We start from the raw sequence: 24,942 nt of genomic DNA on the forward strand, positions 1-24,942 counted from the left end.
GGGGACAAAAAATGGTTATATGTCTTTTTGGGGGGGTGAAATATGTTAAATCTTGTGGGGGTAAAAAGTATACCTGTAGGTTTTAAAGGTTATATGTTTCTTGCCTGAAATACTAATGTAAAAGTCCTTTTCTATGTGATCTTTCTAGAAAAAATAGCATGTCTGTTACATTGAAGCTGTCAGAGTGAACGAACATGCAAAGTTGATAGAAATTGTGTTCATACATATTAAATACTATGGGAGTTTTGTAGCTTGGACCTTTTACAAATATTTAAAATAATTTCTAATCAAAAAGACTGGATTCAAATGAAAATTTATTTTGACAGTTCTCTTCAACAAAAATAGGAAGAAAAATTTTTAATTTTCTTCTTACAGGCCCGACATCTTATTGAAGAGCAAAATGTAATCACCACCATTACAGAGACACTCCTAGAAGTGCTTCCAGAGTATCTAGACAAAAATGACAAGTTCAACTTCCAGGGTTACAGTCAGGACAAACTGAACCGGGTATATGCAGTAATATATGACCTCAGGTAAGCGTAAAGCTGAGAAGCTAGAGCAATTCTTAGAAACTTTGCATTAGGATGAGGTGTTTCAATTCAGGAATTTGATGATAAAACTGCTTTGAAAGCAAACCCAAACCCCTCAAAAAGACACATGAAACAGTAAAGCTTTATTTTTCAGTGGAAACTTAAAATTTTCAAATACCAAAATTATATTCTATAAAGACAATTTTTTATTATTTTCACATATATCATTCCATATAAGAATTGCATTAATAAACAAAATATATCTACTGTAAAACAGTATGCAAAATTTGGCTTCTATTCATTATCATTCTGGGAAAGCTGCATAATCCTTATCTGCATACCATTTTCCACTCTTATGTCTAATAAACTGAATAATGTAAAAGCAAACCACCCCAAATACCTTGGAATTAAAAGATCTGTTAATTTGAAATGATAGAGTTGCACCAAGCAACTCTAGTGTTTGGTGAAAATTTTAAGAGGAGTTTGAGATGGGGAGAGTGATGTAATGTGATGATGCAGCTGATAATTTTAATACAAAGAACACCTTAAATACAAGCATAAGCAGAAGAAAAGTCTGAGCAAAAGATGATAATGTTTTCTTTGGGGACAGGTATGTCTTAGTCAGCAAGCCTACAGTATGGACAGACCGTCTGAGGGAGCGGTTTTTAGAAGGATTTGTTTCTTTCCTAAGGATTCTAACTTGCATGCAGGTACAACACATTTAAATAATTTCTTTCTGATATGCTGTTATAAAGATATTACAGCACTTTTGTTTGCTCATCTTTTTGTCCATAGCAATATTGTGGATATAAACATGCACTTAAGATGGTAAATTCTTCAATCCCTGTCTTGGGTCGGTGAAAAAGTAGTATTTACTTTATAGAAATAATATTCATCAATTTTAGCTATATGTATCTGAACAACCTGTATTTTGCCATTTGCTTATGGGATTTTGTATTGTTTTAAGCCAGTGATCACTGTTTTAGCTTGAGTATTTTGTGGCATCTCTGTTTCAGGGAATGGAGGAGATAAAAAGACAGATTGGTCAGCACATTGAGGTGGACCCTGACTGGGAAGCAGCTATTGCTATACAGATGCAGCTCAAGAACATTCTTTTGATGTTCCAGGAGTGGTGTGCCTGTGACGTAAGTATATCGGTTGTCTGGGATTCTTACATGCGTGCCTTTTGTGAATATTCCTGAGTGCTTTTTAAATAGCAGCTTTTTAAAAAAGCTCACTATTGTTCAATACAGATCTCCACAAAAAATGAGTCTGAAAGAATTAATCTCTGGTGTGACAAAGAGAGAAGGGATCTCAGAAGAATATAATCTTCTAGCTGACAAAGCTGCACAGGGTGTCAGGCAAATCATAAAGAGAAAATACTTCTCATAATTCAGGATTTTTGAGAATTAGGTTCATGGTATCACTGTCAAGTTTTAAGGTTTTGAAGCACATGGTGTTCATTTTTAATTGCAAAAGTGGACTGCAGAAACTTTGTGCTAATTCCACTGTAAGTAGTCTTAATCACTGCTGGAGCTCATCCCTGTGCTGGCAGAAGGGAGGAAATTGTACAATTCGTTAACTTAAAGATATTTTGAAGTAGTTGGGGTTTTTTTGGGGGGGTGGGTGTGTTTTGTTTTGTTTGTTTGTTTTTTTTCTTTTCCCCACTAGGGAGAGAAAGGAAGACATTCAGCATTCAGGAGCTTCTTGATCCAATTTGGGGTGTAAACTATGCAAAATATTAAAATATTGCAGCTTAAATAAGAGCACAGATTTTAAATCATTTGACAGAGCAGCTTTTTTGAACAGAAACATATTCTCAGTTTTAGTGGATGCTCCACTGCTCCAGTCCAGTACTTCTCAGTATTAAGAAACAGAGTAGTAACTATATTGTAGATTTTTATTAACTGTTTATGCCAACAGAAAAACAAGTGAGGAATTTTAGTACATATATATGATTTTTAAATATAATGTTATGCGTTTATTTTAAATTCTAGGAAGAACTGTTGCTCAGGGCCTACAGCGAATGCCATAAAGCTGTGATGAGGTGCAGCACAAACGGCCGCTCACGGGAAAAGACAGTGTTTCACTTGTGTGGCCATACTCTGGAGAGCAGACCTTACAGAGTGTCTGCAGATCCTGTCAGCATACACTTACCGCTGTCTAGGACTCTTGCTGGTAGGTGGTGTGTTTTGTTTTGAATGCTGTTTGAATTACATTTATCATCCATCTCTATTTCTTTACTCTAGAAAGCATTTAGATTAAGTGCTTCACAGATCAGTTGCTCTCTGACTTTCTGACATTCTCGTGATTAGGCAACCCTGTTCCCCAGATGTCCCACCGAGGGAAAGTTTTTCTCACAAAAACGTTTGCCATGGAGGTTGGAGGACTTTTTTTTTTTTTTTTTTTTTTTTTTAAACAGGGGAGAGATAAGGAAGTCAGGCGAGAAGGAAAAGTTTCATGTTTTAATGAGATCTTCAGTTTTCTCTGGACTATTTGAATTTATGTGGTTGTGTTTCTATTTCTACCTGTTTTGCCTAAATGAATGTTCATTATTACCGTATCTCAAATTTATTTTCCAGCCACATATATCTTAGGACTGTTTAAAATGCTCCTCCTGAAAGACATATGTTTGCAGCATGCCAGGAGAGGTTTCCAGTCAGAATACAAAGGACCACAGCAGTGGGTGATCACCACTTTCTCTAGAATACAAATGAAATCATATGCTATTATTAAGCTGTAGATACTTTATCACATCATTTGATACCAAGACACCATCTGTTAAGCCTTGTAGTCTTGAAATTCAGTTATTAATGGCATATGATTTAAATGTGAAATTAAAATGTTGCTAATACTATTTAGCATCTCAATTTAAATGGTTTTAATGAATTAATTAAATGAATAGATTTATTAATAAAATAATGGATTATAAGACTAGTAGGAACTGTTGTGATAATGTAATAGATCTTCCAACCTTAAAAAAAAAAAAAAAAAAAAAAAAAAGTAACAAGTATTTGGACTTTTTTTCTGTAATTCTCTGAGTTGTAGATGATTTAGTTAACATTTAGAATGGGTTGGAGGAGAAACTTTACCAATTTTGATTTATTTTCTAATTTTTTTCTTATTGGTTTTGTAGGTCTTCATGTACGATTAAGTAAGACTGGAGCCATCTCAAGATTGCATGAGTTTGTTCCTCCTGTAAGATTCCCCCCCCCTCCCCAACCGCTTCTTGTGGTTTATACTCTGGGAAGGAAAAAGCCTAAAGTTATATTCTGTAACTTTCATGCTGCACACACAAGTTATTTTGCAGCAGCTGTCAATGTATCTTTGTTCATTAGGACTTACGCTTTTAAAATCACTGACAGGCTTATTCTTGCTTGATTTTTTTTTTTTTTTCCTTCTTTTTTTAAATTCTAGGAAGAATTACAAGTGGAGCTGCTAGTAGAATATCCTTTGCGATGTCTTGTCTTGGTTGCTCAGGTTGCTGCAGAGATGTGGAGAAGGAATGGGCTCTCCCTGATAAGCCAGGTACTCCCTAGAATATTCAGTAGTGAGTTGGTCCTAATGGTGTATGCAAGTGTTTCTCACTACTGCTCCCCGTGGTGGTTTCATCCAGTACAGAAAGATGTCATGGGGGTCATTCCTACACTAAATAGAAACGTTTCTAGGTGGGAATTTAGATGACTTGGTTTTATTTCCAGCTTAGTCAATGGCTTGCCTCCCTGTATTAGACAAATATTTTCATCTTTCTTATGACTGTTTCTGACTCTGTGAAATAGTATTAATGTTACTGACGTCTACTGTAAACTACTTTGAGATCTGATCAAGAAATCACTGTATAAGTACTGTTAGTACTGTTGCTTATAACATAAGCGTTAGAAGAATTTTAATCTCATACTAAACTTTTGAGGGCCATGTAACTGGACATAACAAACATTTTATAATACTTGCGGGCTTTTTTGTTGCAAGAGTAAAGGTAAAAAGAAGAGTCTGCCCTTAAGTACTTGTGTTTTGCCTGGTTTGGCTTCACTTCCCCCCCTCTCCCCCCAACAGCAGAAATTTTCTGTGTTTACCTTTCGCAGGACCCTTTGGTGAAATCAAAGTAAATATTGGTAGCCCCCTGTAGAATTGTCTGTCTGATAACTGGGGTAGGAGAAGGAGGATGTTTTGACTTTAATCAGTAGCAGCCATTAGAATTATGTTGTCTTGGAAGCGGGTATGAAGAAGTATGGCATAGACTTTCTCTGGATAGGTGAAAAAAAATTTTTCACTTCCATCAAAGTACGTGTTTGTTTTGAAAGAAACACGGGACTTTCCCTTACTCAGTAACGGTGCTGTACTGTTTAAAAAAGCCTCAGACATGAACTGGTGCACATTTGATAGTGCATTACTTCGCATTACTTTACATTACTTCTCTACTTGAATTTTGTTTTCCTATTTCTCAGGTATTCTATTATCAAGATGTTAAATGCAGAGAAGAGATGTATGATAAAGACATCATCATGCTCCAGGTATAATGTTTTGAATCATTGTTTGCTTGACTTATAAAATTTTCATGGAATTTCTTTTAATTAAATTCATATGATTTTAAAAGTTTTTCTTGGTAAAAGTATTTTTCATAATTAATGAAGACCTGTAATAGTAACTGATGTTCATATTAGCTTGGGTTTTTTGATAGATAGGTGCATCTCTTATGGATCCAAATCAGTTCCTCCTGCTGATACTGCAGAGATACGAGCTTGCTGATGCTTTCAAAAAGATCAAGCCCACCAAAGATCAGGTAAGTGGCAAGTATTTCTGTTGATTAATTTGTTTGCTTTGAGTTTATGGAACATTAATAAGAAAAACTAGCTACTGTTAATAACTGCGTTTTTATGACCACACTAAAAGTCAGTCAACACAGGACCTAGTTGTTAAATAAATTATTTTGTATTTGGAATTTGTAGAGGCTTACTCAAAATCAACAAGCAGGTTTTGCCCTCTTTGACCTTTATTTCATAGGGCATCTACCAAAATCCACGGAAATGACTTCTCTATAGAACTTCTATGTCTCTTAAGCCATATTATGTGTTCTTATTTTGGCTGGAAGTTTCTTGGATTGTTGTGCCACTTCTGGAGGCTTGAACTTTCATATAACCCTTCATTTGAGATACATTTTTAGCTGTTGTTTCTTGTCCTGCATGTGAATCTTGCACTTCAATTGCAGAATAACATCACCTCTACAAGCGCAGGCATTTTTTCCAGCTTGTTAGATTGGAGGTTTCTTCTTACGGTACAGTGCTTCAGCGAAGCAGCGCATTTGAAGGCTGAGCTCAGTGTTATTTGACAGATTTTCCCGCCTTTTTTTTTTTTTTTTTAAACTGGTTTCTCTAATTCTTGTAGGATTTGATCAAACAATGTAACGTGTTAATAGAAGAGATGCTACAGATTCTCATCTATATTGTGGGTAAGTTTCATTTCTCTCTGTTGTAGTAATGAATTATTACCGTTTGACAAAACAGGCTTGATGACTTTCTTTAACATAGATGGTATGGAGAGGATACTGGAGAATGCCTGTTTTAAATAGATGCTTCAGTAACACAAGTATTTGTCAACTGGAAGCAATAGGGGTTGCATAGTGAAAAAAGCTGTTAGATAACTTCATAATTGGCTATTAAGTAGAATATGAAGAGAAACTTTATCTCAGCCCATTTTGTTAGGAAGCTAGGCTAAAAAACATTTTTCCTCTCAGACACCTGGGATAGGTTTCTGGCAAACACAAACTTATACTATGAAATATCCCAGCAGTTGCATCACCTCTGTGCAAAATTCAGAATTGCTTTACAACTGTCATATTTGCCATTCTTCTCCTTTTGATTCACTCTGGTAGGGGAAAGATACGTGCCTGGAGTGAGTAATGTGACAAAAGAAGATGTTATCATGAGAGAAATCATCCATCTGTTATGTATTGAACCAATGGCTCACAGTGCAATTACCAAATCCTTGCCTGAAAATGTGAGTCCTGGTTTATTTCCTTTTTTTCCTTAATTTACTTTTTTCTTGTTTTATGTCTCTTTCTTCTTTAGCTTCCATATCTTTATATGGAAGCATTTAATTTCTGATATAAAGCTCAAATGTTGGTTTCAGAATTACAAACTAGCATGACAAAGGGACTTACAAACCTTACTGATGTAAAGGGTAAATATCATGGATTCAAGTATGGTCTAATCTGAAAAGGCTCATATGGGGATTGTGCTTTTTGATGAAGAGGTGGAATTTTTTAGAATATTCAGCTGTAGTTCTCCTAGATTCAAAAAGAAATGTTTTAAAGTTATTTTCTCTTTCGGCCCTGTAGGACCGTGCAGCTGGATTCCATTCTGCCCTGTGTACTATCAATAAATTTGATCCTATAATTTTGATCACTTAAACCTGTGCAGATCCATTGGAAGTCAAGTATTGTACAGGTCTATTCGAAAGCACAGATTTCCCTGCCATTCTATTCAAACTGTTGAAGATTCAAGCAAAGGAGAGGGATGTGGATTAGATTTTATAGCCTAAGCAAGTTTTCAGGGCTGGCAATCAATGCAAAAAACTTCATTTTTATTGTAAATTAAATAGCATGGAATATTATCAGAAACCAGTAATGGGTGATCCGCAGTGACTATTTTAAGAGACTAAAACTGTTTTCTCCTCCATTGAGGCTGGGTAAGGCACGGCTCTGTTTCTGGAGATAAGCTCTGTTATAAATAAAATTTTACATGATTAAATGAAAGTATTATTTGCCTTTGGTACTTCCTCGTAACTTGTCAATTATGAGTATCTGCTTTCTGAATAACAGCGGGCAAAATATATTAATTAATGAACTAGGGAATTGATCTAAATCTGTATGTCTATTTTTGTTACACCTAGCCTAATACTGAAGATATTTGAATCATTATATATTTATCCCAAACTAAATTTTTTACCAGGAGAACAATGAAACTGGCTTGGAGAATGTAATTGATAAAGTGGCTACATTTAAGTAAGTTCTTAATATTGTTTTATAAGTAGCTTGAACGTGAAATAAGATCTCTTAGATTATATGGGTTAAACAAGCTGCACTGCACAGTTTCTGTTCAGCTTATATTTGCTGTCTTGAAATATATACACTTTCAAATATGCATAGGAAAGAAAAGTATATGGAATATCCGAAGCTGCCGCTTCTCTCCTTTTGGCCCCCTCTTTCTTCAAATTCAGTTTGAGAAGTCTCAGGAGTTTAGTAATCTCAAGTCCTAGTGGGAAAATCTTCAAAAGTTTATTTTATTTCAAAGATGGTTGGGAACCTTAACAACTCATTGTACCATTGACAATCACCACCTCATCATTGATTTAGATGTTATTTAGTTGCTAACTTGCTGTAACTTTCAGATGGAAGTTAATTTTTTTTTAACATACATATATATAATGTGTGTGTGTGTGCAAATATAGAACAATCAGTTGTAGAAGCTGAGAAAAACTAGTTCAGATGTCTGCTATTTTTGTTACAAAAATGTCTTGGAATTTTAATTATTTTAGTATACCTTACTTTAAATTTCATGTGGCTTGCTTGTTTATGTTTAATCAAGGGCAACTATAGATGTACCTAGGAATTTTGTGTTGGGAATTATATAGGAGGTTCAAAAAAAATCTCACTGGCTAGAAAGTAGCTGTTTATATTACTTGTTCTGTACCTTGGTTAAAGAAAGCGATGGATTTTATATAATAACATCCAATGTCTGAAATTCTAAACCATAAAGTTAAAACGAATTTACCTGTCAGAGGCTATATGGTGTGCTGTAGATGGTATAGACTAGAAATATTTTGCTGCTGGGTAGGATTTACAGTAGTAAACAGTCTTGAAAATTTAAGACTGATAACTGTACTCACTCTGCGCTCTTTATAAGTTAATGAAGCAACCATCACTATTCCACTTCTCATTAGCATTTCCTTAGAAAATAAATTGTGTTACTGGTTTGTTTACATTCAAAGATGTGTGTAATCTGTATGTCATGAAATATTTCTCTGTAAGGAAACCGGGTGTGTCTGGCCATGGAGTTTATGAACTGAAAGATGAATGCTTGAAGGAGTTCAATATGTTCTTTTATCACTATACTAAGACACAGCACAGCAAGGTAAGCAGTGTAAGATTCGCTCTCAAAGGTTAAAAAATAGTACATACTTATCGATGTCTAAAGAATTTTGCTGAATCAAAGGAATTAATGGAATCTGAAGAAACTGATTCAGTAAAGAGTATATGCAGCTAACTTAAAAACTAAACTTCTAATGAAGTTAAAATTGTTAATACAAATTGACCTGGTATGATTTGCATTAGTATTTTCCCTGTAGTGACTTCTGTATTAGCTCTGTTAACTGTTTATGCTAAGAACAAAATATGATAAGAATTATCTTTGAACTGGAAAACCCCAAACTTTGCTTTATAACTCTCATTGAGGAAGCAAGTATGTCCAATTATTTCTCTTTACTACAAATTGAATGCAAAATGCAATATCGTTAAACAGATTTCAGGCAAGATTCTAGTTACATGACCAAGTATTGACTACGTATCTTGCCGCATTTCTAGTTTAAGGTTTCTCATTGTTTCATTGTGTGCTTCTGTAGAGATGCTGATTAACAACAATACTTTTTCTGTAGGCTGAACATACTCAAAAGAAAAGAAGAAAACAAGAAAACAGAGATGAAGGTAAAAATTTGAAACTGAAGACTCAACAAATGTGATAATTCAGTAGTGTATGTAGTGCATATAAAATGAGCTTTGGGAGATGTCTTGTGACTTAATCATGGATAGTTGAGTTCATATTAAATTTGTTGTGATTTGTAGTAATTGTAATTAATTAGCACCTGACATTTCTTTTATTTTCTTTTTTTCCTTTTTGTAACACAAAGGTAAGAGTTTTGGAATTGTTAGTTTTAATTTCCATGTAGACAAATAAACATGGCATAGTACCTATTGACAAAATGAACAACTTGGAGTTTTTATGGCAGAGTAACTAGGAGGCAAAAGGTTTTTTTGGTTTGGTTTGGTTTGGTTTTGGGGTTTTTGTTTTGTTTTGGTTTTGTGAGTAGTTTCCGTAGCACAACATTGAGATGTAATAATGCTATGTAGAGAAGGCTGCCACAGGAACTAGTGCTCATACCCGTTGTGTAAGTAGCTTGAGACTTAAGTTTTATAAATCAAAATTTTCTTCTTTACAAGCTGCAAATACACATAACAATAAACCCCCGTGTTTCTATTGTAACACAAATGTTATTTCCCTTTTGAGTTTACTTTTACCCATTCAAGTCACGTGCATTAATTGAGTTGATTTGAGGAAGATTTTGTAAGCTGAACAAATAAGTACAATGAACAATTTAATACAATCAACTATCCACCTGCTTTTGTGAGTTGCAACAGATATAATTATTTTTCTCTTCCCAGATTGCCCTTCCAGTTGAATACTTTAATTGTTACTTCCTACTCGAAAGCATATTTTGATTTTTCTGTACAATCAGGAGCACTACAGCTTTTCATACCTAAGATGGTTAAAATTCATTCTGAGTAAATTTTATTTGCTTTGGGTTCCTTTCAGTTGAAAAACTGTGGAACTGAAAAAGAGTACGTTGGCATTGTCATTTAGGAGGGACACAGTTAAATTGGAAATCACATTCTCTTTGGGAAAAAAATGTGATTTCCTTCAGTTGTAAGTAGCTCAGAAGATTATGACAGCTGGAAAATAATGAGGAAAAAAAAAAAACCTTTGGATTACTTTTGGTTTCTTCCTCCACTGCTTATTTTTTACAGCTGACAGATTTTCAATAGTACCTTCTTAATTTCTGCCGTCCCCCCTTCCCCTCCCCCTCCCCATTTACTTTAGCAACTTAAAATGTTAGCAGGGACATTTATTTTGTAGAACTCTTTAAAAAAATGCAGATATTTAGATGTAATTGTCAGAAACTCACATTCATATAATCGGACAATACAGTTCCAAAATACAAAGATAACTGTTCATGTTGATGTGTATTCCCCTGAGGCTACCCATTTAGTTGCAAATACTTCATGCATATGTTTTTATGTGGCTGTGTTGTCTGTTAGTAACTTTTTGTAATTCATTCAGTCTAAATTGTCAAAAGATTGATGGTTTCAGAGACACTGCCTTCATAGAAGTGTTTTGAAAATAGGCATCCAGGTACCAAAGGAAGATTTAAGTCAATGCTTCCAGGTAGGGCTAGGCTGCAGTGTTAATTGAGCTCCTGTTAGTAGATGCCAAGATTCCAGGTGTCTTCTGGGTGAGACACCACATCACACAGTTTCAGTATCAGCTCAGAAAATGTATATAGCTAGAAATGATCGGAATGCCCCAGTAGCAGGAAGAATTTGGAGCGCCAGCCATGTTAGGGACACTGTAATGTGAGACACCATACTCTGGGAGATCTGCTGCTCAATCTTGTTTAACTACTTGAAAACTTCATAGCTGGTGCAAAACACAAACACTCTTATTAGTGATACATAAATGATAAGGCAGTGCAAAGTATTAAAGATTTGCATTTATAGATACAACTAAGTACTTGTGATAGATTGTTTAGCTTAGTTTGCATGTGTTTTATATAAGAACTTACTAAAAGTACTTAGTTTTGCTAAAGATAAAAGCTGACTTAAGTGAACAATTGTGTTTGAGAGTGGCTTTATTAATTTAAAGGTCCAGTTGTTCTTTCACTGGAATTACTATGTTTGCACTCTCTACTTTTTGCCTTCAATCTTTGAGATGCCCATTTGTTAATATATTTGCACATCTCCATTTTCTAGCATTGCCACCACCTCCTCCTCCAGACTTCAGTCCCGCATTCAGCAGTGTGGTGAGGATTCTGAACTGTGATGTTATGATGCACATACTGCGGACCATTCTTCAGAGAGCAGTAGAACTGGAAACCCACTTGTGGACTGAAGCTATGATCCAAATGGTATGGTTAGCTTTGGTCTTCTTCCTGTGGTCATTCCTGTGTTGACCATGTTACCTGCTTATTATAAGATCAAAATGTTTGAAGATAAACTTTATCTTTGAATGATAAGAATTTATTTTCTCCTCAAACCTGTTTTTATAAATCTTACTGACAAAGAAAATATTTCTAATTATTTATCTTCACTGTAAAATAGAAATGTGAAACACAGTAGTATTAAATTGGGAATATTCTTCAGTTTTCTGTTTTGCTTTTCCACCTGTGTTGCCTCATCACTGAAGCTGTTTCAATATGTAATTCTCCTTACCTCATCTTTTTTCTTCAAACTTCATATGCAAATAAGTAACCCTTTGATCATCTTAATGAAATTGGAGTTGCTTCATCTTGTAAGCTGAAAGTCTCCAAATATGTAAATGTCTTTGGGGCCTCAGTCATGAAATAATATAATTTTATAAGTATTTAAACATTTCATTTTACACAGTGACTTTATGCTTTAAAAAAAAAAGGAATTACTGACATTGTTGAAGGTTTGGTTTGTTTTGTTGTTTTTTGGTTTTTTTTTTTGTGGTGTTTTTGTTTGTTTGTTTGTTTGTTTTGTTTTAATATTTATATGATTAGGACCTCAATTTACAGACTAGTTGATTTAATCAGTTTTGTTACTTAGAGTGCACAAATTATTTAATTGCCATGCCCTACCTGCTAATCTTTGGATTATGGAATTAACCAAATATTCATAGATTTGGATCAGCAAAATGACAAGATTCATGTGTTACTAATGTAAAGTGTGTGCAAGTTTATTAATTTTAGTGCAAGTAATATGCAGGAAAACTATTTTATGCATTGTTATTTCACTTTCCCTTTATGATCTCTGCACTTTTTCTCATTTGTCTGTTTTATCATGGATATAATCAGCATATAGTACAGAACTGTATTAAACATCCTTATTTTATATGCCAGTTTTCCAGGCCTCTAACAGTGGATGAGATTTACTATTTTTTTCTTTTTTTTAGGTGCTTCATCTCCTTTCTTTAGGGTTACTAGAAGAGAGGCAGCAGTTACAGCAGTCTCCAGAAGAGGAAGTAACCTTTGATTTTTATCACAAAGCAACGCGTATGTTTCATTTTCTTTAAAAGGGCAGAGTAAATTAGGCTAACTTGATTTTGTAAGGGCAAAAATAAACTAGAAGAAAGTGTTCAGTGATTTCAGTCAGAAAGGATTTACTTTTTGCTATAGAATTAAAACCTGCTGAATTTTTTTTTTTTTTTTTTTTTTTTTAAATAATCGAGAAACCAGATTTAGACTAGCTTCCTTTGTTCCCAGTTGCCAGATAAGTTGAAGAGGAGATGTGCTTCTCTTTCTGGGAAAGAAATGGAAAAGTAATATTAGTGTTAGATAACTGAAAATGGTTCATCCTTCGCAAGAACGTTATTGAAATGGAAACTAAGAACTCGTACAAAATGACAATAGATTTAAGTCTCCATCTTTTGTACTCCTGAGCTGTACAAATATTGATTTACCTGAACGTTAAAGCCTTTTCCTAGTGATAATAGAAGCAAAACTTACTGGCTATGAAGTGCGCTTTTTTCTTTTTCTCTACTTTTCCAAATACCTACAGAGCACTTCCTAATCTTACATTCAAGACTAGTGAATGGGAGTTGGAATCTACATTTTCTAAATAGTCTTCCATCTTTAGATATCTAGAGTTTCTGCTTCACTGTGTAAGAATAAATTACAAAAAAATCTATTATCAAGCTAAACATAATTGTCACTTGAGAGATGACACAGACATAAGAGTTGTGAAGTAGAATTATAGAATCGTTTAGGTTGGAAAAGACCTTTAAGATCATTGAGTCCAACTGTTAACCTAGCACTGCCAAGTCCACCACTAAACCATGTCCCTAAGCACCACATCTACACCTCTTGTAAATACCTCCTACATAAATAAATAAATACATACATAAAGCTACTGAACTGCCTTTATTTAGTTTTTAAAAAATATTGTATAAAGAGGTGTTACTGAGTTTGAAAAACACTCCCATTTCACTTTTAAAATTTTATTTCTTATTGTTGAGCAAGAAGTATTGTCACACTGAATGTATTTCTGTTTAAGAAGCTTCATGTCAACTACAGGAATACACTAAAAGTAATTACAATTGAGATGTTCGAGAATTCTTTGCCGGCTTTAGTTTTGCATAACCAGAAAAACCGACGCCCTATTTATACATAAGGGGTGCAAAAATAATCCATCTTTTTGTAAGAAAACTCTTATTGAGCAGTGATTTTTTTTTTTTTAAACAAATAACTAATTTTTCCCCCCTAATGTATTTGTCTCACTTCTAAAAATGTGCAAATTAATTTCAAATGGAAAGTGCTGCAAAAGAAATATAATCGAAGAGAATGGTCTCAATTTTAAAGCATGCTTTTGTTAGAGAGTGGCCTAGAACGGTATGAACTGTTACCAAGATGTGAGGAAGCAAATAATTATGGTAATTATAATAGTTTCTGTGATAGAAATAAACTTGTGCGTGTGGAGCTGTTAGCAAACTTAAGTAAGCTATAAGAGCTTTACTGCTTCTCCTTGAAGCGAAAGGCAATTCTGTTTTTGTCTGTACTTCTGCTCTTGGAAGCAGCAAAAATTATTGATCTACAAGGGGGAAAGATTATACTACGTTTAACTGGAATAAACAGATGAAATGAAAACAGAAATGTAACTACACAGGTTGTGTTCATGTATGTGTGTTATATAATTAGCAATATTTTATGGTATGTCCATGGTTGTAAATACATTAAAATGTCGAGGGTGTTTTTTTCCCTGGAAGACCGATGCTTTTCTATTTTTCTCTCCTTTGTAAAGGAATGGGAAGCTCAGCCTTGAATGCTGTGAACGTGTTAATGCTTCTGGAAAAATTAAAGACAGTTCCTCAGTTAGAGTCACAGAAGGACACAGTCAACTGGATACTGCAGGTACACAAAGGGGAGAGAAGTATGATGGGATTTTAGTAATTTAGACAGCATTTATGAAAGATGTTATGATTCCTACGTGTAACCCAGTGTTTACAGCTGCAATGATTTCTTGAGAAGCTTAATCTGTTTTAACATGTATTTCACCGCCCCAGGTGAGATGGCTTCTTGAATACTGCGTTAACACAAGGCATTGTACTTGCTATTGCTACTTTCAAGTATTGGGTCAATTTTTGCTTAGCTAATTCATTCCAGTAATGACATTTTTATACATCAACTTTATTCCTCATATTTCTGTTGCAAAATAACAGCAAGTGATAAGTAAAAGTTTATTAATTGGGAAAGCATTTTAGAGGCTGCTTGTATTAAAACTTGAGTCGTACAATGTGGCCGTTAGTCAGATCTGTGTATTTGACCTGTGGAATTTTTCTGTCCAACTCCCTGCCATTACCCAGTAAGAGATAGGAAAAACTTGTAGAGCTGTGACACCTTCTCTAACGTAGGAGGCTGCCGCTTCTGCTTAGCAGGAGTACTACTGTCCTGTTCCATTTTGGGCTTCTTGATTTAGGTGGCTTCTTGGTTTAGGTGGCAAATGTAGAAGACAGTGCTTTTCGAAAAGAGGGTAAGAATCCATAGTAGGATTCCAAAACTATCCTTGGCTACTAAAATTGGACTATCCTGGTACGCTAGGGAGGCAAGTTTGAAAGGTTTTTTTTTTGAGAAGTTATTCTTCTAAAATTCTAAAGGCAAAAGTAAAAATTTAATTTTAAAAGTATATTTAACTTTTTAATGATGCATATAGGAAATGTAGAATATTTAATATTATCGAAACTTCAAGATGCTTATTAAAGATAGCTGGAGAAAGTAGTAAATGAAAATTGAAAGCTCAGTTTTAACTAATTGGGCATATGCTGGAAAGCTTTGTGTTCCAGATGTTTGGGTTTTTACATGGTTTTAGTGGCTGTTTCCATGGGATGATCCACATCTCACCTACTTGAAATAAGCTAGCAGTCTCTGTCCATTCTTCTGATGTACAGATGCTTCAGCTGCTTAGCAGTATTAGTGCTAGAAGACTAGAAAATTTGGAAAAATTTTGCTTTCCTTCTTACTAAGCAGTGCTCATCAGGTTTAGGATACAGACACAGCAGTGTTACAGGAGTGCACATACAGTCTCAGTTAGATGTTTTTGTTATTGAGGAGTATGGCAGTTGGTTTCATCATATGAAAATAACATGAAACTAAATATCAAGAGCTTTAATCCTGTTTGTATTGTAATAAGAGCCAAATCATGTTTTATTTTTAACATCTAATCTCTATTCCTAGATGTTTGACACAGTGAAAAGATTGAGAGAAAAATCTAGTTTGACAACAGTAGCAGCTACATCAGGCTCAGAAGCTACAAAAGGTGATGAGGTAATAATAAAAAAAAATGCTCAATGGAAACCTTGTATTTAATGCTTTAAATGGCTGTTTTCAAAAAGATGCCTAAATTTATCGTTACCTAAAATGATAACTTTTAAAATATTAATTTCTGATATATTTTCTACAAAATAGGATTTAGGTTCCAAGATTAATATTTTTAATAAATGAAATTTATACCAAGCATGTTTCATGGAATTATCAGCAGCTACTGTGGTTTTGGTTGTACTTCCAAGTTAAGTGAAATAACCGGGGGGGGGGTGTGAAGAAGTAATTTGTGTTCATTTCTCCATTTCTTATCTTTATGATTTGACCACCTTTTCTATTATGTTGTCATTGTGCAATAATTAGAAATACAAATCCATTTAAAATGATGTCTTGTAATTTATGTGACCTACCAAGAGGTTAATCTGCTTTGCCTTGATTGTATAAAGACATCAGGCTTAGGTGATTATTCTGTCTCTGTATCAGTCTCTACCCCCTTTCCTCAAAATAATTTTTGAATCCAGTGGTCAAACAACACAGTGAAATGGAGATTTCAAAGATTACTGTAGTCCCATGAGCATTTTGTTTTGTTTTAAATTGGCAGTTGAATAGAAAAGAAGAATCCGATTACCCTTAGTGTGCAAAGACAGGCTAGTTTGCTCTTACACATTCTGTTTGGCAACAGCTTGCTGCCAAACAATCTCTTGGCAAGTCGTTGCATGCATAGCTCTAAACTTATCACAGCATATGCTGTGTTTCTTTTTTGAGAAAGCTGTTATATGATATCTGGTAAGGTAAAGGAACAAAATACAAAAGTCAGTAAGAAATGAGACTCTTACAGTTCCAGTACTTGTGGAGCAATTTGTTGTTATTGTTTTGTTTCCCCAGAAGTAATGGTATCATGAATGGAAGCAATGCGTATAATGTTGAATTTGTGCCTTAAGTAATTGTATAAGAGGAATTAGGTTCTATATGTTTTAATTAAGTCTAGCCGTGTTTTTTGAATTCTGCATTTCCAAAGCATACAAGTAGTTTGTTTATAGTTCTTGAAAACATGATAGATGAGGAAATACTGGAAGAAGGATAGTTTTCCAGTCTACAATAAAGAATAATAGGGGAAAAGACAATCCTCAGATGCATAAAATGCTGCTACAGAAATGTAGGAACTATCTGTTTGCTGTGTCATCCATAGATAGTTCAAGATCAAATCTTCTTAAATTCCTGTAAGGTGGGTACTGAATACTCAGTAGAAGTTTCATTTATGGGGAGAATAACAAAACGCTGGAGGACGCTTATGATGCTCACCCCACTAAAGTTTCTTAAGAATAGACCGGCACCTAATTAAAATGGATCAGGTATTATTGATCCTGTCTTTGGGCAAGGGATTGTACTAGTGACCTTTTGTGGGCCCCTCAAAATCTCTTTCTTCTGACTAGGTTAATGAACCTAGTCAACATTTAAGATTTTAGTTTTACATTTTTCAGATTGCAGTTAACTTTTTTTTTTTAATCATTAAAGTGTTGTCAGTTAAGGAATTTTATGTTAGTGGTTAGAATGCATATAGTTGGGGAAGGATTCTTCTCATTTTTTTGATGTTCTCTGTTGCATGTGATTTCTTTGCTCTCTTTTATTGCAAGACACAGAGCACTCACGATAAAGAGAAAGCTGAGCGGAAGAGAAAGGCAGAAGCAGCTAGGTTGCACCGTCAGAAGATAATGGCCCAGATGTCTGCACTGCAGAGGAATTTTATTGAAGCCCATAAGCTCCTGTATGAAAACACACTGGAGGCACAGGCGAAAGAAGATGCTATTATGGAGGAAGAAAGGTAAGAAAAAACAGACGTCCAGAGTTCTGGTGGAAAGAGTTCATTACCTGCTACATAAGTTCATTATGCTACATAAAAATTCTGAAAGTACGTTCAAGGGACAGATTGCATCAAGCTGCTGAGTTGACAACACTGTAATTTTGGAGGTGACTGTCTACCTTATGTGAAAGTTTTAAGTACTTAATTTGGAAAGAATCTGAAAGCCAATATGCCTTAAGGTTAAGTTGCAATGAAGAAAATATGCTTCTTGTAGCTCAAGTCACTGATATTTCTGTTCGTTAGTTTTTAAAATCTAATTTCATACTGAAGATGTTTGGTTTATATTGGTTATAATTTTGTTGGTATGGATTGCTCCTGTTCTAGAGATGCTTCAAAAATATAGTATACCTAATATGACTTACAATTTTGGTCTAATAGGGGCTGCACAAAACTAATCAGGAAAATACAGATATCTGCTGGAAAAAAGTACAGATCACTTCTGTATGCTTTGATCTTTAATAAATCATGTTCTATAAATCATTGTTGAACTCCGGAATAAGGAATATTTAAAAAAATATATGGAAGCTTATTGTGTCATAAAGCATTGAATTAAGGTAGTGGCATTCATTTTCAGTATGTTTTCTTCAAGAATGCGAAACAATTTTAATGTGTCTGTAAGATTAAGATATATTTAATCCAATCTACATTGAATATAGCTTCCTGAATTTCCTGCTGTCTGAATCCATTTCATTGTGTTATTCTATGTTATCTGGCTTCCACTTTCTATTTTTAAAGAATACTGTATTTTAATGAGGATTGAGGTGTTTCTTCGTTGTTCGGTCATCTTTTGGTTTTGTAAAGCACTTTGGTATAAAACTAGAAATGTTAGCAATTTATGACATTTTTAGATGCCTAGAAGAATAAGTTTGTTTAGAAAAAGCCATCCGATTATTTTATATCTGTGTCACTTATGGTCTTACAGCACGTCCTTGGCAGTTGATTGCTCCAAAATTGCTTTGGGTCCCAAACGAGGTCCATCTGTTGCTGAAAAAGAAGTTCTGACCTGTATTCTTTGTCAGGAGGAACAGGAAGTAAAGTTGGAAAGTGCTGCCATGGTACTATCTGCCTGTGTCCAGAAATCAACTGCCTTAACTCAGAATAGGAGCAGAATTCTTGAACTCTCAGGGGGTATGCGATTTTTCTTCTTTTAGACTACAAGCAGTTCTGTACCTACAGCTCATAGCCTGTGAACCTAATTAAACTCTGTATTCAGTCAGATTGCTAAAATGGCTTACCCTACTTAATAAAAAGACAGTAAAAATTAAGTTGTTCAAAAATCCATGCTTTAAAATTTAAAAATGAGAAGTGTATGAAGATTTTGATTTATCCCTGGGAAGTCAGAAGATGCTTTAATCTCACAAGATTTTAAAAACTTGGAGATTTGGTAGGAGTGGTCACGCTGGAAAAAATCCAAGAATGTTAACAGTTCCTGTTTGTTCAAGTACAGCACCAAACTTTCCCAACATGGAGGAAATACATGAACATTATCAGAGGCCAATATGGCAGCCTTAGGAGGGTTTGGTTTTTTGGTATTTTGGTGTGTTGTGGTGGGTTTTTGTTTTGTTTTGTTGTGTTTTTGTTTTTTTTAATGTCCAGGAAGTAATAAACAGCAACATAAAAAAAAAAAAAAAAAAATAGAGAAGTGTAAGCAAGGATCATATGATATCATCTGATGAATGAAAAAAAAAAATGAATACAAGAGAGTAATACCAACACAAGAGTTAGAGTTCCATAATATCATATTGGTATCAGGAAACACAAAGACCAACCAGAATTTTTTGTAAGTGACAGTTGATTAAACATGAGGAAGGTTTTGCTCAGTTACTTAAGGGAAAGAAAGAAAATAAATAGAAGGAAAGGAAAAACTTAAGTGCTTGCTGACTTTTTTTGCTCTCTTTGTGAAAAAGAAAAATAATAATAATTCAAGATCAGATGCCTGATGGCTCTTAATTTTAACAAAAGAGAAATACAGTCCAGAATAGGATAAGAAAAGTTGAAAGAGTATCTAGGTAACTTCAGTGTATTCACCTTGGCAACTATTAAAGTAATATTGAAAGTACTACCAGAACCATTGTCTTCAGTATAATTTTTAATTATTGTTTAAAATGCGTAGACGATAGTTGAGATCTCAGAAGGCTAAGAAGGGCAAACAAGTATTTGTCTTAAAAAAAAAAACACCAAAAAACCTGAAGTGAGAAGGTACTAAAAATTTGAGTATTCTAGCCAGCCTGGATGCCCAGAAATGTGTTGTATGATAGTAATTATTATTAGTTTATAAGACAATATAAAAAATAAAGACAGACAATAAAGCAGTAAGAAATGTCAAAAATGGATTTGTCAAGAAAGGAACTTAGTAGGCCATCCTAATTCTTTGACCAGGATAGCTAGTTTTGTGGGTAAGGAGAAGGTAACCTAATTTATTCTCATGTTTATTAGAATTTTTGGCTCTGTCCTGCTTGATATGCAGCCTAGGCAAATGTTGTTTAGGTGAAATCACCCCAAGGTGAATATACATCTCATCATAAAACTATTCGTTTGATTCAAACACAATATAATATTAAATAATAATTAAAAGTTGAAAGTGATCATTTTTTCTCTGTAAATCTCTGTAACTACCTTTATTTTAACACAGAAAAAAATTAAATAAATGTTATCTATTAAATTTTTATTAATCCATATACATTCTCTATGTATCTGCCCATATTTTATTATAAAGCTGAGTCAATCATTTTTTTCAAATCCTGCTTACTCAAGCTAACTGAAATATAAGGAATAAGGATGCAGTGTTGAAAGATAACAAAATTTGAGGTCTGTAAGTGCTCTCAAGATGTTTTCTAGTTTGTTGCCTTTGCATAGCAAGGATGTTACAACTTGTAGTTTAAATTCTTACTTATTTTCAAATATGTTTTTTTCTGTTTTGTAACAGGGTATTGTTAATTTGTGGTCATCTCATAAAGCAAAATGTCCTATTTTTTTTAATGACACTACTGTCCAGCAAATAGGTTTTAAATTCTGTGTTTGTGCAGTTCATTATTCCTGCTTTAATTCAGAAGTACACTCTCGAATGTTATCAAATACAATTCTAAAGCAAAGGGAAGTTCAGCATTGTATCTTATTTCTCCAGGGTATTACCCTATTCTCTGTCATGCTTGCAAACCTTTACCAAGTTGATTTGCTTAATAAGATGTTTTGTGTTTCCTTCTCTGGGTCGTTAACAAATACTGAATAGTCCTAGACCCAGGACAGACTCCTACAGAATCCTGTTTGATCCATTTTTCTTTTTAACAGCAAACTACTGAAAATGGCAATTTTGAGCCAGCTGTATAGAATTTTTATCTAGGCCATGTAATTGTGTTCATTTTTTTGCTCTCTTCTGTGGTACTCTGAAGTACAAATTAAGTCTTATGCTCCTGTAGTCAGATACACTTGTAAGCTTTCTGCAGTGACATGTTGGGCTATTGAAATAATTGAAAAAAGAAGGGAATGAAGTTCCTTTTCCTAAAGCCACTTCTGGATATTATTTATAGCACTTACTCTCTATGCAGCTCATCAGTTAGAAGTCGGCCTGTAAGAGCCGTTCTTCCTTTGAAGATCTAAATAAGTGGAAAAATGCTTTCTCCCACAGCAGAAGTGCAGGTAGTGGCAAATTGGTGTTATACCAAGGTTCACTTTCATATTTCAGTTTCCATTTGATTTAGAGCAGCTTCAGCTGCTGTCGAATAGAATTATATTTTCAGTGCAATGTGGGTGCTAGGTTTTTTGTGGCGCTTTTGTCATTTTTTTTCTCTTTCATTTTGTCAAATTCAGGTGTATCCATTCAAAATCATAAACAGTCCACCAGATGAGGTTTGGAGGACCGCGGTTGTTCAGTTCAGTATTATTTAGATATCTTTAAGGGGAAAATGGAATCTGCATATGCAGCACAAAGACACCATTACATTCTCATAACGTTTTTGCTGTTAAGGATTATGCAAGATTAGTAAAAGATAGACTTGACTTTGTTATTCAGCAGTGCCAGTGGTTTGAAAATATACTGGATTAGTCGGAGAAATGCGTAATCTTTCTTGTCCTTAGAATTTTCATCTTCTTTCATTTAAAAATACAGTAACAAATACATTAAAAACTTCAGTGATAGTGAATCCAACCACAGAGCTATTCCAGTACTAAAGAACCCTTTTCTTTTTTTTCTTTTTCTTTTTTTTTTTAAACCAATTTACTATTTCTTTTGGATTTTGTCATCTTTTTCTTCATAATTAGTGGGAAGCCTTCAGTAGTTTAAGTGGGCTCTGTCTTGTGATTACTTTGCTGGTGTATTGGTCTGGCAAAGCTAGCCAAATGGGGTTGTAATGTGACTGCGAACTATGGGGAAAATAGAATCTGAAGGCTTGTGTTCTGTATATACAGTTGTTCATTTCTGTTCATACTGATGGGAAGTTACGTTATTGTTCTTTCAATAACTTCTTTCTGCTATGTCTTTCTAGATACGCTAGATCCTCTCTTCATGCACCCTGACTTACCTTGTGGGACCCACACAGGGAGCTGTGGTCATGTGATGCATGCAGCCTGCTGGCAGAAGTAAGGATGTGTCTTTGCAGCCTTTTAATGTTTTTTCTTATTTCTTATTTTCTTATTTCTTATTATTTTCCAAAACATCTAAGTGCACACTGAAAACACAGTACAGTAAGTGGATATTTAATTAAGGAGTCAAAATTATTTGTACTCATCTAAAAAAGAAATATGGCACAAGAGAACTTTTGACCTGATGAAGAAAATCATCATCAAAAGTTTTTAGTGCCTTCTGTGACCCAAAGATGAATCTCTACGTAGTTACTAATTTATGCAAATGAAACCAATGGGGTAAAATTGGTCAAGAATAAGAAACTATATATAGTAGGTTTATTTTTAGCAATCCAGTGAGAACCAGTAGGAATCTTCCAGGTGAGCATTCTATAGCAACAGTGCTTTGACTCTGAAAGTCTGTCATCAGGTCAGTACTTAAAGGATGAAGCTGACTTATTCCAGTGAGTCTTTAGGTGAGAATCTGGCATTTAGAATAGAATATGAAGGGTTAAATCTACCAATATTTCTTCCCCACCCCTCCCCTGCCAGTGAACAAACTCTTAATAAAAAGTAAGAGGGAAGAATTGATACAGTACTTAAACACATTACTAGATATCTATTTTTGGGGGGGAGCCTACAATTTAGACCAAGTGTGTTGGATTAGAACGCAACCTGAAATATTAAAAGACCAAGTTACTTAGCTTGCAGAATATAGTCATCCTGGTTGCAGCTACATTTGTAGGATTACAGAGAGAAAAGCTAATGCTCTCTGCATTTGACTCCACATAGGTCTGGCAAGTCAAAACAAGATAAATAGTGTGAAGAAATAATAGAAATAATCCCACTGAAGTATTATCAACAGATAAAGAGAGTTGGGTCATGCAATTGCAAGCTACTTTATATTGTTGTATGATATAAACAATCTCTTGAAGTTTGTTGTTTGTGGCATTTTACTTCAAAAATTCTGAGTAAACTTCTAGTGCTTATCATTTGCTTTTCTAGATGTGTGTGTGTGTATATATATATTTTTTTTTTTTTTTTTTTTTACAATAAACCATTAGTACAGAATAAATAGGTGCACACACTTAAAATGATACGGAAGTATGTTCCTTGAGTATAATACATCTGCTCTTGGCAGATCCATCTACATCTGCGTAAATCTAAGTAGTGCAACACTGGAGCTCAGTTCCCTTGCTCTTTTTAAGAAAAGATGACTTGCTGTATGGGTAAATGGGATTTAAATGGACAACAGGCTCTTCTCATACGGGATGGCACAGAAGGTTTGAGTATAGTCTTTTATTTATTACATAACAGACATTCTAACTTACTAATATTCCTCCAAACGATGCCTGCCACACCTTTCTAGAGTATCTGTGCAGCCTAAAAATACTGCAAAATACTCTCTAAAACAGTATGAGTTCAAATGAATGGAATATCTTTGTAGTTGCCATGTATGAGGAAGAGGAGTTGCTTGCAAAAAACATGTCTGAATGTGGGAAACTAAATGTATGTTTTTGTTGATTGTCACAGAATACTTTCCTAAATATTCTGTAATCATTACAACTTCTGTAGATTGCCCCTGCACGCACATTTTCTCTTGTTACAGAAATGGGATTTTATTTTTCCCCTTAATATGTATGATTTAAAGAAAAAAAAAAAAAAAAAAACAACAAAAAAAAAAACCAAACAACAACAACAAAACCAACAAGCTCAAGTGCGATATTGTAATATAAATTGTCCTCTCTTCCTGTTAAAAGAAGGCTACAGTTTCATTGTCTAGTTGTGAGGCTCAGTCATTGCTGTGAATAGCTGATCATTCATTCATGAAATGTTACCGGCAGTTTTTCTTAAAATTAAATAAAAATATGTACAATCCCTGTTTCAGATTTACTGTAATGAGTTGCATATGAGAAATATTAGATACAATGTTTCATTGCGTTGAAGATGTGAGAAAAGAGTAGAAAATTTAAGTACTACTTGTCTGTAAAAATGTTAATGAAATATAAAAAGGATCTTAAAAGCAAAGAAAAGTTGCCATCATTTTTGCAGGAGTGGTAGACCATGCATTTTTTGCATGAGTTCATCTATGTGCTCAAAGGTTTTATTTTATTTTCACATCCAAGCGCATGAAACAGTTATAAGTCAAAGGAAAAGACTTGTTTGTTGGATTGGATAGGTATTTGCTAGATAGTAACATTTTTAATTACTTGCACATTTGTTTTCATGTCACATTTGATCCTTTCCACTTTCTAGTAATTTCCTTTTCAATATTGTAGGTACTTTGAAGCCATGCAGCTGAACTTTCGACAACGTCTACATGTTGAACAGATATTTGACTTGGAGAATGGAGAGTATCTTTGTCCACTTTGCAAATCTCTGTGCAATACTGTGATTCCTATTGTTCCATTGCAGGCTCAGAAAATAAACAGGTGAATTACCAGATTGCATAGCCTTTAATTTAAAAAAAAAAAAAAAAAAAAAAAAAAAAAAAAAAAAAAAGGTAAAAATTACTTTGGGACTGTTTGGCTTTTCAAATTTTTGGAAGGAAAACGGGCTGACCTGACCTTCCTAGTCTGTATAAAAGACTGCATATCTCCTTATTGACTATTCAGCCAAATATGCTGCTTTTGGCAGTCAATTTTTTTTTTTTTTTAAAGCTGATATCAGATGCTG

General features: G+C 34.2%; 1 protein-coding gene across 4 annotated transcripts in view; it reads left to right on the plus strand.

The window, feature by feature from the left end:
* Positions 1-24,942, plus strand: part of UBR1 (ubiquitin protein ligase E3 component n-recognin 1) — a 77,806-nt gene that overhangs the window by 34,438 nt on the left and 18,426 nt on the right. For all 4 annotated transcript variants that reach the window (XM_082317915.1, XM_082317918.1, XM_082317916.1 and 1 more), the window contains 21 exons: positions 376-533; positions 1,141-1,240; positions 1,547-1,675; positions 2,528-2,708; positions 3,667-3,728; positions 3,948-4,058; positions 4,976-5,041; positions 5,209-5,310; positions 5,913-5,976; positions 6,400-6,524; positions 7,478-7,530; positions 8,557-8,659; positions 9,180-9,228; positions 11,329-11,483; positions 12,491-12,590; positions 14,335-14,444; positions 15,765-15,854; positions 17,483-17,670; positions 18,632-18,837; positions 22,191-22,284; positions 24,546-24,698. In XM_082317915.1, coding sequence (XP_082174041.1) covers positions 376-533; positions 1,141-1,240; positions 1,547-1,675; positions 2,528-2,708; positions 3,667-3,728; positions 3,948-4,058; positions 4,976-5,041; positions 5,209-5,310; positions 5,913-5,976; positions 6,400-6,524; positions 7,478-7,530; positions 8,557-8,659; positions 9,180-9,228; positions 11,329-11,483; positions 12,491-12,590; positions 14,335-14,444; positions 15,765-15,854; positions 17,483-17,670; positions 18,632-18,837; positions 22,191-22,284; positions 24,546-24,698 — 2,399 coding nt within the window. The remainder of the gene's footprint in view (positions 1-375; positions 534-1,140; positions 1,241-1,546; positions 1,676-2,527; positions 2,709-3,666; positions 3,729-3,947; positions 4,059-4,975; positions 5,042-5,208; positions 5,311-5,912; positions 5,977-6,399; positions 6,525-7,477; positions 7,531-8,556; positions 8,660-9,179; positions 9,229-11,328; positions 11,484-12,490; positions 12,591-14,334; positions 14,445-15,764; positions 15,855-17,482; positions 17,671-18,631; positions 18,838-22,190; positions 22,285-24,545; positions 24,699-24,942) is intronic.

The sequence above is a fragment of the Platalea leucorodia genome (genome assembly GCF_965183815.1).
Source record: "Platalea leucorodia genome assembly, chromosome: 7".
Lineage (NCBI taxonomy): Eukaryota > Metazoa > Chordata > Aves > Pelecaniformes > Threskiornithidae > Platalea > Platalea leucorodia.